At 35.1% G+C, this 18,797-nt stretch overlaps 1 protein-coding gene across 1 annotated transcript in view; it reads left to right on the top strand.

Annotated features, from left to right (window-relative positions):
• CERKL (ceramide kinase like) overlaps positions 1–18,797 on the top strand; it is a 53,399-nt gene that overhangs the window by 33,648 nt on the left and 954 nt on the right. The window contains exons 4-12 of the mRNA XM_027731468.2: positions 2,690–2,753; positions 5,730–5,872; positions 11,353–11,427; positions 12,842–13,019; positions 13,318–13,386; positions 13,706–13,731; positions 13,815–13,923; positions 16,909–17,005; positions 18,248–18,423. Coding sequence (XP_027587269.2) covers positions 2,690–2,753; positions 5,730–5,872; positions 11,353–11,427; positions 12,842–13,019; positions 13,318–13,386; positions 13,706–13,731; positions 13,815–13,923; positions 16,909–17,005; positions 18,248–18,423 — 937 coding nt within the window. The remainder of the gene's footprint in view (positions 1–2,689; positions 2,754–5,729; positions 5,873–11,352; positions 11,428–12,841; positions 13,020–13,317; positions 13,387–13,705; positions 13,732–13,814; positions 13,924–16,908; positions 17,006–18,247; positions 18,424–18,797) is intronic.

Genomic DNA, 18,797 nt, shown 5'->3' with positions numbered 1-18,797 from the left:
AAGGGAAAAAGAGTGTTTGGGGATTGGATAAATAGCATTGGTTTAAACTTACTGTGCAGTAAATAACAACAGATGAACTGGTGTTGACACTGGATGAAAAAAGTTATCACTAGCAGTTCTAATCCTATTGACTTCAGTCTGTGACATGAGTGCTAACATTTTTAGGTGTCATAGGGAGGTATTCCGTGTTTTGAAGTGTTGAACTAATTGCATATTGCTTTTTCTATATGTAGAGGCAGAACCCTTAGTTCTTGCTTGCTATGTGAGATAGGGTGTTAAAATGTTTTGGAGTATGTGTGACTGTTCAAATGAGGTACACCATTGGTGTCCTTCCTTCAGAATGCTGTTACTTGAACCTTAAGAACAAAATGTCCTTGAAAAAGAAAAACTTTCTCAATTATGCATTAGAATTGGTTGAAAAATCATTAAATAATATAAAATATTAAATAAATTACCAAATATGTAATCTGGATCCTTCTCAAATGACAAAAGAAGCTTTTTCCTCTTATCAGAATATATTGTGTAGGGTTTTTTGTTTGTTTGGGGTTTTTTCCCCTAAATTGGAACAGGGCCAAATATTCAAACATTTAGCTTCTTTTACAGCTATCAGAATGATTTATACATGCCCTTCTGGAGATTGTCAAGCCTGCAGAAAACTTTTTAGACATGGTCTTTTTATGTCTTTTTATGTTGGATTTTTTTAAGTTTATTTTCTACTTGAATGATTTTCTATATGTTCTCACAAAGTTTTTTCTGGAAACCTCATTTTTTCATTGCCTTTTTGTCATGATGTTTTGAAATAGATGCTGTGTACTTCTGTCATTTGCTCATCAAATTTTAAATTTCTTGGAATTTCTCAATCTTAAGCCTTGTAATAGTCTTTGTGCTTAATTTCCAAACTTAAGCAACTAGATGCAAAGAGGATGGAGTTGCTATCAATCTGGCTAACATTAGTCATTTTTACTGCCTTTATTGATTTCTCTGTAGACATGAGCCCTCTTTATTTTCATGTCCTTGTTCTTTGAGTGAATTAATTTTGTAATACTAGGCATAACTTACTTACATTAGGAAAGCACTGAGCATGTTTTCTGTTACAAAATAAATCTTATTTACTATTCGATTTTAATTAGACTGTACTCATAACTTTCTAAATGTCATCATGTTCATTTAAAAAGGCATGTAACCTGGTAACCAACTGTATGCTCTCATAGGAAGAATTTATTTTGCAGCTAAGCAATGGTAAGATATTTGAAGCTTTCTGCATTTTTGCATGATGAGCAGTTTTTTGGTCACTTTTTACACAGTCTACAGGTATTGATAAAATATCGTTCCTATTGCTAATGCAAAACTGAATATGGTAGCTTAAATATTGTGCTTTGATCTTCCAAGAGGCCCTACATGAAAGTAATTGCTGTCTATAATTCCCGAGTTATTATAGTGATAGGTATTTCTGCAGCAAAATGATAATTCTTTGCCTTTGATATAATCAAAATAACTCTAGTTTTTAATTACAAATTTTCAAAACAACAAACACTAGAACTTTGCTAATACTGATTGGGGGATTTTGAAGTTATATGCAATATGTGTGTATATATGTATGTGTGTGTGTGTCTGTATACATAATGGTTTAATGTGAAGTGTAAAAATTTTATCACTTTTGATTTTGTTTTGCTTTTTATTTCTTAGGAAAAAAGATATATACACTCACTATATATACAAGCATATTTGTGTGTATGTATACATAAGGAGAGAGAGGGGTATTTTCAGCTCTTGTAAGCAGCATTTGAATAGTCTGTAGAAATACTGTTAGAACAGGTACAGATACGGAATGATTGTTTTAGACACCAAGACTAATAATTTTAACAGTGTTTAGAAACAGTGGAGAAAAGCCTTGAACTATGCAAGCACTAGGGACAGACAAGCATGAAAGATTAATGTAATTTTGCATATAATGATGCACATTCTTACACAAAAAATCCATCTGCAAGTGTCATGTCAGTCAGCAAAAATCTTTGATGGGTGGCTGCAGCTGGGCTGTCTCTTCTGGCAAAGCTGCCCTAGAAAATGCTAAATGTAGTTATGATGCTTTGTGCCATCTGTAGTATGCCAGTTTATCCTGTCTTCACTGGCATTTACAGTGCTATATAGAGTATCAGCAAACACAGAGACATCAATGTAGAGTGACAGATTCATTTCCTCCAGAGGCTATGAACTCTGGTGTATACTTGTGCCACCTTCCTCTGTGTGTTATATTCTGTTGTCACTGGTATTTGGCTTGATTTCATACTTCTGTGTTTAACTCCTCATATTTTTGATTTAGCAATTTGCATATCCTAACACAAAGGCAATTAAATTTGATTGATCCTGAAATAATTCAGTCTTTACTGAGGATATGCTTATTTTCCTGAAGTTTACCATGTCAATGCTAAAACTTGCGTTTTGGTGCGACAAACATCTTAAATTATCAGAATTTAAATTCACTAAATAGCCATGTGTTTGATGGCAGTTGAGTTTTAATGTCTCTCCTTTTAGCTGGTGTAAAATAAAACTTCATGTACTTTTTAAAACATTATTTTTTAAAATCATTAATCTGTATCGAATTACTCTGTGTTCCTTATGTTATAAGGGCAAAATAATTGAAAACGCTTTAAAATTATCTAATCTGCTGTTAATTGATGTTTTTCCACAGTAACTGAATATGAAGGACATGCTCTCTCAGTACTTAAAGAATGTGAACTCCAGGCATTTGATGGGTAAGTTGGTTAGTGACTGTGAATGTTAGTAAACTTCGTCACGTTACTTTTTTATTTGTATTCAATCAAAACTATGCTAGTAGACATTTCATGAGTTACTCTGTTTCTCATATCTATGAAACCTGAGAAAATGAGTTCTCATTAAATGCTTTGGTTTTTAATAATTACTGACAACAGATATGTATTTTAGATTCATAAATAATGGTAAATAAGCATAAACCTTTCTGAAATATGCTTCATGAAATTTTCAGTCTCTGTATTTGCAAGAATATGAAAACAAAGAAGAAAAAACCTGGATTGTATGTTCTTTACAAACATCTCCTATACTGAGCCATATTTAAATTGTTTCATCTTTGATCTTTGGGTAGTCACTGGAGTACCTCCCCTGTAAGGGCAAACAGGAGCAGAAGAAGCTGGAAGAATATAACCCTTAAGTCAATATGATGCTAGGATTTCTGAGGTGAAAAGACCCCTGTCCTTTCTAGAAAAACACATCTGTATCTCCTTTTAGGCACTGTGTGCGGTGGTAAGAGGTAAGGTAGTTTTTGTGCTCTTTCTGCACATAGACCTTACGTGTTCTGCCCAGACTCAGAAGCAACTGGAGGCAAGTTAGGTGTGGGCTGAAGGCTGTGCCTGTGTGCATTAATCTGCTACCCTAACTCAGCTTGTGTTTGCCAAGTGTTGCTTATTTTAGGTGGACAGAAAGCTAATTCAAGTGAAAATATAGAAAGGGCAAGACAGTTGTTTTTTTTCATCATTACAGTAGGTAATGAATAAAATGAAGTTTACCGTGTCAATGCTAAAACTTGCATTTTGGTGCAACAAACATCTTAAATTATCAGAATTTAAATTCACTAAATAGCCATGTGTTTGATGGCAGTTGAGTTTTAATGTCTCTCCTTTTAGCTGGTGTAAAATAAAACTTCATGTACTTTTTAAAACATTACTTTTTAAAATCATTAAATTTTAAAATTTCGGAGCTTGATTTTTTTTTTCTTTAAGAGTTATGGTTCCTTACGTGTTAAACAGCATATGAAGTAAATTGAAGCTTACTATTTGCAGTAGTAAATTGAAAGTTCATATCTCAATAAGCAACACTCCTATTTGTTAGTTTTTTGTCAAAGTTGTTTGTACGCATAATTTCTTTTCTCTAATTTCTCCAGTTACCTCATTTTTTGCAGAGGCTGGTGGCATGTCATACGTCTTACATATTCTACCTTTTTTGCTATCCACTTTTTTTTAAGGACACTGGAAATTTTGGCACTTTGTCAACATGACAGTGTGGGGTTTTTACCCCTGTCTTGTGGCTGAATCTTGATGACAGAGAGAGTGCATTTGTGGTGCTGCTATCTCAGCTGCGTTTTCCTGTTTGTACAGTGACAGAAATAGACAATGTACATGCATATATTTCTTCCCTGATCTGGAACCTAAGGTATTCAGGATATTAAGAGTAGCCTGGGTTAAGTCAGAACTTAGGAAATAAGTTGATTGAGAAAGTTGTGTCTGATGGTTAGATAGATGTTTCTTCCTGTAAGAAGCCTTCTTTGTGGTCTAAGTGAAATCTGTTTGCTCGAGATTTTCTACTCCTTATGCATAGCAGATTCTCACTGATTAGCTTTGGGATCCCAGGTCCCTGATGGTATCTCTGTTTCCAGCCAAAAAGGTAACTTTCAATACTAAAATAATAAAATCAAAATCATCAGCATTTTTGTTATTCCTTGAACTCTGTATCTACAACAAACACAGCTTTCCAAAATCAGAACAAAATATGTCTGGTTTTTGAAGTTTTAATAGCCAGAGAACAATCAGGTAAGTCCTTCCAGGTGTACAGTTTGTCAGACTTCAAAAATTAACTGTTTTTGCTGCTGTGGGAGAAACTTTGAAGACTAGGAATAAACAAAAAAGGAGTCAAAAGACAGGTAATGACTCTAGATTATGAGGAGGAAGAAAATGTGCTTCAAACTTTTGCTATATATTCTATTTTTTATTTTTAAGTTAATGTGGGCAGTGTTTAGCTAGACAGAGGAAAATTAGAAATTAAAAACCACCTTGGAAATAATAATAGGAACTGAAGAAGAATGTAAGGGAGCTGCATAATTGAATTTAGCATTTTATAACATAATGAGTATTTTCTTGTAAAGACCTTACTAGTTTTATCTGGTTGAATTATTGGATGTAGTTGTACAACTGCATTCATATAGATATACAAAAAATTATATTTTAAGGGAGTTCCTCCTAAAGTGACTCTGACATTTATATTACAAATGCTTGAAATGTATTATTACTATTTTTACCATTAAAATGTTTAATAATTTGGAGAATCACTGTAATAGCTATTTAAATAAACAAAAACAAGAAAAAAAAAAGGTTTTGCTGTAACAGAGCTTTTACAGACAAATGCATTCCTCTCTATAGCCACAGCAGGTGGGAGTTTAATTATGTGCTCCAGAAGCAGTGATTAAGTACCTTCATGCAAAGGATTGCTGGCACTAGGATTTTATACCTTACTAAATCCCTTAACTGCCTACACAGTGTGTGAAAATAGCTGTTTTCAAGTATTTTTTATTTTATTTTTATTTTATTGTAATATTTGGTGAGTTGTTATTATAAGGGCAATTAAAAGGCATTGGAATGATAGTGTGGGTCAGCACTGAAAAATGTAAAGAGCTTTTTCACTGAGGCACTTAACCTTGTGTTTGGTTCTTCCATCTGACCAGTTTACGAGCATAATGTGTGAAATGGTAAAATAATTGTTAAATATATTTACTCCTACTCAGACTGAAAGCAGAAATAAGGATGCATATCTCATGAGGTAATATTCACTGATCTGACAATGAAGCCCGAGCTTGTTCTGAAAGAATGATTTTAGCTATTTGAAATATCATTATGTATATGGTGTGTAGTAGCTGCCTTCCACTTGTTTGCTCAGCTATGAAAGAGTTTATTTTGAACTGTATATTTTTTGTTTCGTAACAGGGTAGTTTGTGTTGGTGGAGATGGATCTGTCAGTGAAGTTGCTCATGGTCTACTACTTAGAGCCCAGATAGATGCTGGAAAAGACACAGATTATGTATCAAACCCTGTTAGAGCACCAGTTCCTCTTGGGGTAATACCAGCAGGTGAGAATAAAAGGTACTGTTACATTTTGTTAGTCATCTGTTTTAAGTCCCTCTGGTATGTTTTACAGTTTTGGCTACTGAAGGCAGTTCTTGATGCTAAAGCTTCAGTTACTTAAGGGAATAAATGTCCTAAATTAGTGATTTAGATTGATTACAAATGACTAGATTTTAAATTGTAATGATAATTTATAGTAATGGCACAGATGAGCTCTTTGCCTGAAGGAAGAAGCTGAGGAAGAATAAAATAATTTTCAGCTGATTCACGCAAAGATCAAGTTTTGCCCTTATTTCCTGAGAGAAATGATACCACATGAAAACTTTGTTTTCTAGATTTTCCTTTCTTGGATCTCTCCTTTTTTTTTGGCAGGGTTGTCTCTTGGATTCATGCTTAGGGTCTATTTTAAAATGGTGTCCCACAAAAACATTTTGTGGATTATATTAAAAAAAAATAATGTACTAAAAAACCTGCTTTTTCTTTTCTTTACTCTTACAGACCTGAAAATCTCTACCTCTCTCTTGAAAAATCCTTTTGCTCCTTTGATAACTTTTACTTACATCTTGTGGTGTGATTTTGGTTGGTTGGTTGCTTTTGGGGGGGTTGTGCATCCCTTCTCCTCACAGTTTTTGTATTTGCCCTTATTGGAGTATAACTTGGCCCAGGCAGGAAGGTTTTAGGTGGAAGTGTGTCGTGGTTTAACCCCTGCCAGCAGCCAAGCCCCACACAGCCACTCGCTCACTTGCCCACCAGCAGTATCAGGGAGAGAATTGGAAAACTCATGGATTGAGGAAAAGACAGTTTAGTAGGTAAAACAAAAGCTGTGCATATAAGCAAAGCAACCCAAGGAATTAATTCACTGCTTCCCATGGGCAGGCAGGTGTTCAGGATCTCCAGGAGAGCAGGGCCCCATCACTCATAACAGTGACTTGGGAAGACAAACGCCATCATTTCAAATGTCCCACACTTCCTGCTTATTCCCTCCACTTTATATATTGAGCATGATGTCATTTGGTCTGGAATATCCCTTTGGCTGGTTTGAGTCACCTGGTCTCTCTGTGTCTTCTCCCAGCCTCCCGTGCACCCCCAACTTCCTTGCCAGTGTGGAAAACAGAAAGGCCTTGGCTCTTGCAGCAATAAAAAACCCCATCACTATATTTTCAACCCTGTGTTCAGCACAAATCCAAAACACAGTCTCATAGTAGCCACTGGGAAGAAAATTAACTCTACCCCAGCCAAAACCAGCACAAATCAGTACAGTCAGAGTTGATTCTGGCCTGGAATGTGAATCGCTTCCCTTGAAAAGAGAAGGGGCATTTTTGCATGGACACTACTCTCTGATGTGGATGTTTGACGTGACTGCCCGATGTAGTTTCTCAGATGTTTCTAATTAATAAGGAAAAAATTCCTGCAGTCAGTTGAACAGGAAATTGCTATTATGTTTTCTACAAAAAAAATGGAGCAAGTCACTTTGAACTGAGTAAGCAAGATTTTAAATGCTTTGACTTGGCTTGCAGTTACAAAAGCAGCATGAAGACAGGGACTAGTTGCTTGTAAAAGTGTGACATTACATTAGCTTTGTTCCGAGTTAAAAAACCCTTGGAAATGTATTTGTAAAAGAGGTAGCAATCTCAAAGACATGAAGCTAATGAATTTGAGTACAGCAGTTGGGCAATCACTTCAGTGATGTGAATCACTGTTCAGTTACTGTGAATGTCTTGATGGTGATGAGAATCTCTCCAGCACTTGACTCCATGTTGTGCTTAGGTCGCTGTGTCTCATCATTAGTGCTTATTCCCTTCAGTTTAAGACAAATATGTCATGATCAAAAAGGACCTGTAAACCCAAAAGGATGCTGTACAGCTTGTTGCAAAAGGATGAGAAGAATTTCTAAAATTATGTTGTGAGAAACTCCTTAATAAGTTCTTAAAAATAATCTATTGTTTATTTTATTTCCATATTGCTGATAATCCACAAGGTAGTCAGTTAGGAAACAGGTAAGTGTGGTACTTCTTCTCATGAAGATGGAACTCAACGGTCAATTAATTTTTTTTTTTCCCCACCAGAAATCCATTTTACAGAAATAATAGGATTCCCCAGCTGAGTAGAAATAGCAACTGTATTACAGGATAGCGTTATGTGAGTGGCTTAAAAATCTGGTTTTAGCCTCTGTTATAAGTAGTTGAGACAGCATTTTGAACTTTCAGTCAACTTGATGGGAAGGAGATGCTCTTGAAGCAGTTTACCTCCTGAAGAGAAAGGTTCAGAGGGGAGTGTGTTCTTACTAAAATACTCTACTGAGCTGCCTTATTCTGGTCCAAATCAAATAGATGAGATGTGGGGAAGCCTGCAGTTGTACTGTTGGCCATTAGCAAGACTGTTTGTTGCTATGGGAACTACTGCTAAGAAACTGTACAGAGGGGGAAATGGAGAAAGGGAGGGGGGAGCTGGAAGGACATTAAAAAAGCTATCCAGTTGTTACAGAACAAGAGACAATCTACATCTGATGGCTGTGAACCTTTTGGACTGAAATGGTTCATTTAAATAAATTCATGATTTCCAATTAATTCAGAAAATAAAATATTACTGAGGGAATGTTAATTTCTGTGATATTTCAGGCAAAGAACCAAAATGTTGGTGCAGTTTTCAACGGAATTTTAGCTATGCTTGACTAGGAAGTCATTACATCACATTTATCTGTTTGGATGGGGGAGACATTAACAGCCTTATGAATATTCATGTCGTCTGGTTAATTAAGTTAATTGTACTGCAGAAGTGCTTGCACTTCCAAGGACAATTTTTTTCTCTACAATTTCTGTTTGGTACCTTCATCAGTCATGCTTTACATGACCTGCAGATACTTTGTCCCTACTGTGATGCTTATTGCACATCTCGTAGGGAGGAGGTTGTAGGAAGTTGTTTGTAATGTCAGGAAAATGGGTTGATATTTTGAACAGAGTTGTAGTTTTTGAGTAATAAAATCTTCTTTGTTTCTGTTCAAAAAAATACAGGTGACAGAAATGCTTGAATTTTATGGATGAAACCTTTTTATAGTAAATTGAGTAGTTAGAGTGAGAACTGAAAATGTGACTGCTACTAGTGTGTGAGGGGTGCAAGCCATACAAGGGCATCAAAGTTAGTCTCTGTAGTAATATGATAATGTTCAGGGGAACCATCTCGTTATTGGTAAATAATAGCTTGAGCTTACACAGGGAAGAAAAAGTTTACATGGGAGGAGGAATAATAGCATTAATACCATTATTATTGAATCACCACCTAAATCAGAAAAGCTTGTAGTATTATTTTTGTTTTCACTTTGTTTATAGGCTGCATGTTTTTGTTTTGCTTGTTTGTTTTGGGTTATTTTGTCTGCCATCCTGCTTGTATAGGACCTAGTTAATGAGACACATTATTCAGTCATTATTTGGATCAAAAATGCTGTTAGGAATGTACTAAGAGGGGTTTTTAGAGAGTGTGACAAAACTGTGCTTGTTCTAGATTTTCAATTCGTAGAAGACTGAATGTGGTATTTGTTTTTTAGCACAGATAGAACTTGTTTTATCTTCCTAGGAGTCCTGAAAGGGTGGGATTTTTCTTTGTTTACTTCTGCAAATGTTGATGAGCTCCACAGATTTAAGAGAAGGATGAAATTACTTGTGCCTATCCTGTTTAGTAGAAATGAGATTTAACTCTCATTAAAGTCAGTATGAAGATTGGTACTGACTTCAGCTGTGGTCATTTGGTATCTTGCTGCCATCTGTATTGATAAATTACTCTTAAATGAGGAACTGGACTTTTAAGACGTACCAAGCCTGATCTTCAGAAGTATATTCTGCCTTGTGCTCTCTTATTAACTTGATCTTCAGGGACAAAGAAGATTTTTTTTTTCAGAATAACAACTTCCCTGTTTCAAGGTACAGGAAATAAACATGATTAACCTGACTTGTGATGATCTGCTGCTTGTGTGTGTGATTTCCTTTGTTTTGGAGAGATACCCATAACACCTGATAAGAGTTGTAAAATTTTGATTAAAGGAAATACTTGAGTATTTTTGAGTTATATCTTTAGCTAGCTTCATGGCAGAGCAGAATAGGTTGGATCTAGAAGTTAAATCTCTGAAGTCATTCAAACATGAAATGGTGTTGTGCATGTACTTGTAATATTTTGTGGAGAATTGCTTTTTAGGTCAAATGTAGGGGGTTTTGTAGCTTTTAGATATCTATTACCTCACTGAGGATGTATCTCACTTCCTTTATTTAGTAGGAACCCTGAGAGCCTTACTCAGAGCTTCTCTCTCTGATGTTATGGCCACTTTCCATGAAATTCTGTATTATCTTCAGAGACTAAGATGCTTTGGGGACTTAACAGGCGATCTGTGAGATACTGAGGTTTCCAGTTATTTTATATTTTTTTATTGAGAGAAATTATTGAAAAAAAAATCAAAGGATATATTCCTGAATAAGAATGACATGATACCTTCAGAGCTTTGTAATTATGTACATCAGTCTTAGCAAATTTAGGGGTTTTTTTTCTGTCAGTAGTGTGACACCAAAGATAGCAGAGTTTTGGGATAAACAAAATTTTTCAATCTGGTACATGATACTTTCAAAGTGTATATTTAAGTATTGAGTACCTCTTGTTTGGAATGTGATAGTCTTTCCTTTTCCTCTCCTCTCTCTCCTACTTTTGAAAAACAACTTTAAATGCTTCCATAAAACTTTAGGCAAATTTAGCATCCAGAATTGTCTGTTGCTTCTGTAGCATACTAAAGAATTCAAGCAACCAGAAAATAATTTGAAAACGTATGTGAGATCATTTCTTTATGGGAATGTTAGGTTCTAAATTCTTCTATTATAATTTTTGTTCTTTTAATTAAACTGTCATTGAATTATTCATCCCTTAATCAATGATATGAAGAAATCAATATTCTGCTTGGTGGCAGGCCCTGGTTCTTTGTTTTTCTGGAGGCTCTGCTGCTTGGCTAAGAAATGCAAGAGATGACAAAAATCAACTTTAAATTCTGTTAAAACTATACCCATTTAGGAAAGACATAACTGTTCCTTCTTCAGGATTTAAAAAATAAATTGATGTTTAAAAGTCAGTTGATACACGGTATTTTATGTCCTAGACATTAAAGCAGAAGGGCAAAATTTACATATATATCTGTTTCTTACACAGGTAAAGTGCCTTGACAGGCACCATACAGGCAATTTTTGTAAAGCTTTTTTCAACCCCCTTGGTTTTTATGGCACATATGAATGAATTTGCAGAGAAGATTTTATAGACCTCTGGAAGTTTTAAAGGTTTTAATTTAATACTATTAAGGATTTCTGCTGCTAACAAGACTACGTAATTTATGGGGAGGCTTTTTTTTTTTTTTTTTTTTTTTTTTTTTTGGAAAATGCAGTAACTAAAAATGCTCTCTGTTTTTTTCTTGTTATTCTGTGTCTCATATTTTTACAGCAGTTTGTGTTCACTTTTACAGGTACTACTAATATTTTGGCCCATACGCTCTATGGTATTAAGCATGTGGTAACTGCAGCATTGCACATCATAATGGGTAAATATTTTTACATACATTGTCAGATTTTAAATAATAAAGCAGCATCTAGCAGTTTGCCCTAATCAGTTGTTCAGTAAAGGCATAGCATTATGCTCTGTTGCTATAAACTATATTGTAGGGCTTTTAAACCCAAATGATTCTATCCTGATTTATAGTGGACTGGAAAGGTTATCGTTCCTTGTGTATAGTTCAGTAGCAAAGGCTGTGGACCTCATCTTCTGGTGACTAAAGTCTGCCATGGAATAATGTCTAATTTTGGTGTTTGTACCCTATTGCTGATGTTCTTTTAATGCAAAAAGTAACCTTTTCCAGACTTGATTGTGTGAATAGTGTTACTCTGTGTGTGTTATTATGCAATGATTGGTTGGATTATTTTAATTTAATGTACCTGCTGAAGACAATATGAAAACAGAGAAAACACTTGAGGAAGTGATTACGATTGGACTTTTCAGGAAAGTATTGTCATATTTCTGAGAAAGTAGCATTCATCTTTTTAGCTCCAGGTACAGTTCTTTTAAATACTAACAGCTTTATAAGAAAGCTTTATTAGTAGAAAAAACTGTCTCACTTGCCATTGGTCTGCACAATAAATAGGGTTTTGAATGTGGAAATGCTAAAAGGAAAAACTAAGTTGCTAGTGCAAACCTTATTTTTGGGTCTTAGGAAGTAGCAAATACTTAGGCAATGCTAATATTGCTTGCACAACAATTTTTCTTTAGGACTTTTTTTTTTAATGAAAAAATAGAATAATGGGGCATGTCCATCTTGAGTATCTGTTTTCTAGCCCTTGCAGTCAGCAGTGGAAGAGCCTGTGCTCTATTTCTTAAATAGTCATATACAAGTCTTTACAGCCAAAATCTAAAACTGTCTTTTTTATAAAATCAGAAACACTCAATCTAATGGAAACTTCCGAAGTTCTATTACAGAAAAAATGTACATACCCTATCTTGAAGAGAATTAGATGTTTATATTCTATAACTGTAAACATGAATACATTTGAAACCTGTGTTTGAGCGCCCATATTTCCTCCAGTAGGATGTTCAATCATTATAGATATTTGGTGAAATGGTTGCAAATATTTATGCAAATATTAGCAATATTACATTTTCTTTAATACTAATTATTAAAAATATTAATAGAATTAAGAGTCAGACCCTTTGCAGCCTTATGAATAGCTGAATTTTCACTATAACTAGCATTTTTAAGCACCTGAAATGACTACTTTTATAGAGTCTTAATTATATCTCGATTGATTCTGGTTTCCATTAGTAAACTTGATTTCCTAAAGAAAGAAGAGTCTTGAGATTTTTTTTCTCCCAGCTAAATTATGTGACAAAGAAATATTAAGTTGTATTTCTTGTGCAACACAGATGCTATTTTTAATTTCTGTTCTTTACCTTTGAAATTTTAGGACATATTCAGGCAGTAGATGTCTGTACCTTCAGTACTCCAAGCAAGCTGTTAAGGTTTGGGTTCTCAGCTATGTTTGGTTTTGGTGCGAGAACTCTGGCTTTGGCTGAAAAACACCGTTGGATGCCCTCCAGTCAGCGGAAGGATTTTGCTTTTATCAAAACACTGGCAGATCTCAGGTATGTCATAAGATGTTATATTTTTCTAGTATTTCTCATTTTCTTGAGGAAAATGCAATAATTAATGGGATAAAAATACAGGCAGCAGTAGTTTAGCTATCTTAATTGCAGACAGGTTTAAGTCAGATGTGATGTATATCCCTATTACTTGTTAAAGAGGAGATAAATTCTGTACATTCAACATTGTCTTAAAATCATCTTAACTTTTTTCAAAGTCTGTCTAGCAGTCAGAGTATTGGTTTACATGGTAGTAAATATTTAATATTTAATATATTACATGATATTAAATATTTTCTAGGCCAGAGGAATGTGAATTATCATTTCTACCTCTACAAATTCCACAGGAAGACTCTCATGAGAATGGCAGGTGAGTAAAACTGAGTCAAACAATTCCAAAGCTACAAAAATGTCTTTGGAGATAAAATTGTACAGTTTCTTAATTTTGTTCAAATTTAATCAACAGGCAAAAAGAATCTTAAAGAAATATATTTATTTTGACAACTGCAAACTTGTACACATTGTAAAGTGTTCCCTGTAGACTACGGAAGATTTGTTACAAGGCAGTCTTCCACTCGGTAGTATTGATTTGTTCTGTTTCATTAATATGTTACTTTTTTCTAAAGTATGTATTGTTTAAATGTGCAAAAATTATTTTAATTATTTTACCTACGTTTCCATCCTTTTAGAAAGAAGAAAGAGAAAATAAAAAAAGGTGAGTTTTTACTTTTATGACTATTTAAAAACCAACTGTGGCTGATTAACTGGAGTAATATAGAATTACTCTGTTATATTTAGGTAGCAAGGATCAATGGCAGAAAATTCAGGGTCACTTCCTGAATGTGAGCATTATGGCAATCCCTTGTCTGTGTTCAATGGCACCAAGAGGCTTGGCACCTAATACGAGGTCAGTATGGGTTTAGAGAATTAGTCATGTCTATAAATTCTGACATCTTACCTTAAGACCTTGGCTTTTCCGAGAATATGAGCCTATGTTTAGGTAGTCTAGTCCCTCTGGAATGGGGGAGGGAGCATAGACTGCAGCAGACTCGATAATCCCAGGAATTGTAATCAGTTTTTGGATCAGGCAAATAAGGTCAAGCAGTCTAACTAGAATAATGAGTGGATAATTGCTGTGATTGAATTAGTTGGCAAGTCTGACTTAAAGAAGTAGTCATCGAGCAATCATCTGTCATAGGATTTGGCTATATGTGGAAACTTCATTCTTGGATTCTATTTTATTTTTTCAAATAGAAAGGTGCCCCTCATCTGCTTTACAGCCAGCAAAAATGAAATATGAGTCTTTTCCCCATGCTATTCACTTGTGGGGGTTTTTTTGTTTGTTTTTTTTTTGTTGTTGTTAGGTTGTTTGTTCGTTTGTTTTGTGGTTGTTTTTGTTTTGGTTTTTTGTTTTCCCTCTGAACTTGAGAAATATAGCTTCTACATGCAGGGTGTTTTGGGAAAGAAACGAGTATGTAACCTGGTTGTTGACATTGACTCGTTTACACTTTAGCTCATTGTTGAGGGTATGCTTTGTGGTGGCCCAAACAGTTATTAGCTGATAAATATATGTACTTGATGTATCCAATTGGTGATTAAGCAGAACAGCAAGTACAAGCTTTGTAGTTGCTCTTGTGCGTGTGTGCAGGCATGTATGTTTATCAAAAGAACTCCAGCACTCAGGAAAGTTTATGGAATGAGTCTGTTTTGTTTCATTTGATTATCATTAGGTGAAAATAGAGAAGGATCGATGAGGTGTTTTTCTTCAAAACTACTGGTTCAACCAGCAGATTTTGACTTCTTGGAAACAATATAGAAACAAATATTTATGATGAAACTCTTACTGAGAAGTTTTCTTTGCTACTGGGATCATGCTTCTCCAGATAGTGCCATGATGCTGTCGCCTCTTAGGAACTTTATTCTCCATTTAGTGCATTTGTATACCAGTCAGCAGAAAAATTCTGACAAGAATTGAAGAAATTATTTTCTTCTAGCTTTGCTTTCTCTTTCCATGTGTTCTGGCCCCTGTTTCTCAATGATGAAATTTTGTGACTACTCCATGCAATTATTGCAGGTTTGAATGAGCTTGTTTCTCTACCAGTGTAGCTTCTTGGTGGATCTCCCTGTCTTTTCATATAAGGACATCCATTGTCCTTTCATCTCTTTTTAAAAATAATCTTAGGAGTGAAGTCAGCTAGTAGGGTAGGAAGGGTAGACTTTTCAAACAAGTGCTTCACTTGTCACAGTGAATAGCATATTGACTGTATGTCTTTTCAATATGAGAAACATCAGTGTTGCACTAATTGTTAGAGACTCCAGACCCACTACAGAAGGAACTCAGCTAGGTTTCTTCTCTCTCTCCTATTACCCCAAGAAGTTTCTGCCATGTGAAGACATTTGAAGTGGAATGAAAGCTTTGGCTGCTGCCTGTAACTCTAGTTACGCTGGTCTAAATTTGCAGAAACACGTCAAGATACATTTAACTGTGTGCACTGTGTGAGCTGTGTGGGACGTGTGTTTCTCACAGCATCAGTGTTGCACTTCACTGCAGATTGGGCTTTCAAGAGAATTAATGGGAATTCTTAGTCATTTTTGAAGATGAAAGGCCACAGAGCTGAATGCGTTGCCCAGTAGCCTGCTCTCTGTTTTATTGAAACAAATATGATAGGGAGGCAATTTTTTAAATGTCACCATCACTGTTTTCTCAATCAGCAAAGTAATCCTATGCCAGGTGATTTGTTTAATGTTTCTATAAAAATTACTCTCCTAGGCAGTGCTCTATTGTAGTCTGAGAACACTCCTGATGCAGTTGTTCAGTAACCAAAGAACTATCAATGAGGAGAGATCTGTGGTGGTTGGCTGGAAGTTTTTTTTTTTTTTACATGCTCGTAAGATATTTTCCAACCATGGATAAATGTTGGATAAATAAGTATATGTATTCATATATATTCATAAGATATGCAATACTTCATTTCTGTATGGAACATAGTCTTATCAGTCATTGTCATGTTCATCAGATACTCTTGTTGAACATTGATTTGTCTCTATAACTCAAATGGGATGTAGGTACAATTGAATTGAGATTTTAGTTGTTAGGTTCTGTCTCAAAATACACATGAAGGAATCTACAAATTGATACTGGCTCATTGTCTGACCCAAAATCTCAAAGATGCTAAAATACCCATGGTGACTGCATGCCTAGAACCACTGAGCATCTGCACCGTAGGGTCTTGTCTTGTTTAATCTCTAGTGTGTGACTGTTTTATCTAGTACAAAATTCACTAACTTTTATGTGCTTTGTGAAATATGTAAATAGAACTGTACTAAGAACTACTAAGAGAGTTTGCATAGTGGCACAGTTGAAGATCAAAATCTTTGTGAGGGCAGTGTGAATGTTTAGTGGAGGGGGTGAATGAACCCATCTGCACTGTGGGGTATATGATGGGGGTGTGCTTGCAGGCACTGTGGGATTGTTTTCTTGGTAAAGCTTTGCCTCGCAGCACTCTTGGTAATTGTTATGTTTCAATGGAGAGAAAAGTAAAAACATAAATTTGTGATCCCCAGTGTTTAAAAACCATCTGTTAAGTAGAAAAGAAAGGTTTTCTTAGATTATATTATTGTGTTCAACAAATTATGGATATTGATAAGGGAGTAGAATTTTATTATTACACTGTATGATACAAATATCTGATAAATAACCCCAATGTGTAGTTTAGATTGATCTATGACTGGGGCTTGGCAAAGAGATGTTAAAAAAAAAATTGACACTATTCTATTAATTTACTCTTGTTGGCTTTCTTTTATTTTCTTTTTAATCTAGACTGTTGAAGAGCCTGTCAAACTTCCAAATTAATGAATATTCTTTTGGGAACTAAATTGGTCTTCTTTTCAGGTTGAATAATGGAAGCATGGCTCTTATTGTTGTACAAAATACTTCTCGAACAGAGTTTATAAAGCATCTGAAAAGATACACCAGTGTAAAAAATCAGGTACTGTTAATTTCTTTCTGGTGATTATAAAAAGAACAGTTAATCACAAAAGTAGACAGGCTGCAAGAGTTAATGTTAGCATCCTCATAAGGAGACTTAGCTTCCTGTCAGAATACATTAGCCCCCTTTTTATCTGATGTTTTTTTTCTTTTTTTTTAAATCACTAGACTAATACAGATTAGCCTATTTCAGTCCATCTGTTGTGGTTTAAATTGTATTTGTGTTGTACCATAGTTTCATGGGTGTAAAGCCCTTCCACCACAATAAGGAAATCCATGCTGTGTCAGAATTTTGTGTAGTACAGAGATCAAGAACGCAGACTAGGGGGGCATCATGCAGCTCTGTCAGAAATTGGTAAAGTTCATAATTTTAGCAGATCACTGCATGATGTGCTGGTAGCAGTGGATTATGAGCATTGATTTTTAGCAGGTATGCATTCCATCTAGTTATGAATGTTTGCAGAACTGCATTTCAGAATTGTGGTCATTATTCTGTCTTTGAAGAGAAGAATGAAGCATCCAAACACAGATTTTATTGCTGTCCTAAAGACCCACTGCATAGCCTAAGCACACTGGTACTCATTCAAATATTCCAGGATTATGTGAAATTACTTTAACAGGAAGGTTGGTGTTTGAATTCATCAACAGTCAGAGAGTTTGGGGGAGAGGTGGATAAGAATTCCACGTGACAGCACTAACAGCTGAGTATAGGAAATATTTTAAGCTTTTCAGTTATGCTTTTGGAGGAAGGCCTTGCTTTTCTCTCTGCCTTTGTGTTTAGAAATCAGACAAAGAGATGTGGGCCCTACTTCACATTTAAGATGACCATTTACTAGAGTTCTAACTAGCCTGGTTTCAGACAAGATTACTGGTGAAGATGAACAGAGCACTGGAAAAAATCTGCTTGGACTTAAACACTTCCTGAAAGTATTTGGCATGTGCAAAATGTACCACCTCACCTGTAGATTAATTGATTGAGCCCAATATGGGAATGCAAATGGAACAGTACTGGTTTTTTATGAAGCAATACTTAGGATAAAAAAACCCAAGTTAATATATAAATGCTAGCTGGAATATATAATGGCTCATGTGGTCAAAGCTCAAGTTAAATGTTCCCATTTACTTAAGATAAAAAAAAAAAAGGCTAGCTTTCCAGCTTTTTAATTTCAAGTAATCCAGTTTGTTGCTAAGATACCACCTCTATCTTTCATCCTCATTTAATATATATCTGTGTTTGGTTTAGTTCAATTTTCCCTTTGTTGAGACCTACACAGTTCAAGAAGTAAAAGTACAACCAAGGCTTAAAAGTGGACAGGATGCCAAAGAAAATACAGATCTGAATGCTGCTTCTGCAGAAGGAAATTACCCCTGGAATATAGATGGAGATTTAATGAAAGAAGCATCAGAAGTTCATGTTCGGTAAGGTTAAATATTGCATTTAGGGACCATATACCTCTAACAGATTATTTAAATGTCTTGCTTCTGTATATAATACAAATAACATGAAAATTAGGTGCTCTTAGAATAGTTCTGTTGTGGTTAGAAAGCACCACGTGTAAGGTTAAGAAAAACATGTAGTTCTTCAATTGTGGGAAACTTAATGCTGCTTGAGAATAGTTTCCATATCTAGTATCTAAGAAAGAGATTACAAATACATGGCGAAAAAGGAGAATTATCAGCAAAATTAAATGGGCAGTAGCTCATTTTTCTGCAATGCACACAGGATTAGTTGAAGGCACAGAGCTTGGAGTAGCAGTCTGGTATGTAAAATAAAAGGTAGATCTTGTTATAGG

The sequence above is a fragment of the Pipra filicauda genome, unplaced genomic scaffold, assembly GCF_003945595.2.
Source record: "Pipra filicauda isolate LSUMZ 115617 unplaced genomic scaffold, ASM394559v2 scaffold5_size6683894_pilon, whole genome shotgun sequence".
Taxonomy (NCBI): Eukaryota; Metazoa; Chordata; class Aves; order Passeriformes; family Pipridae; genus Pipra; species Pipra filicauda.
Note: the sequence above shows the minus strand (reverse complement) of the source record. Positions and strands in the feature narration are given on the sequence as shown.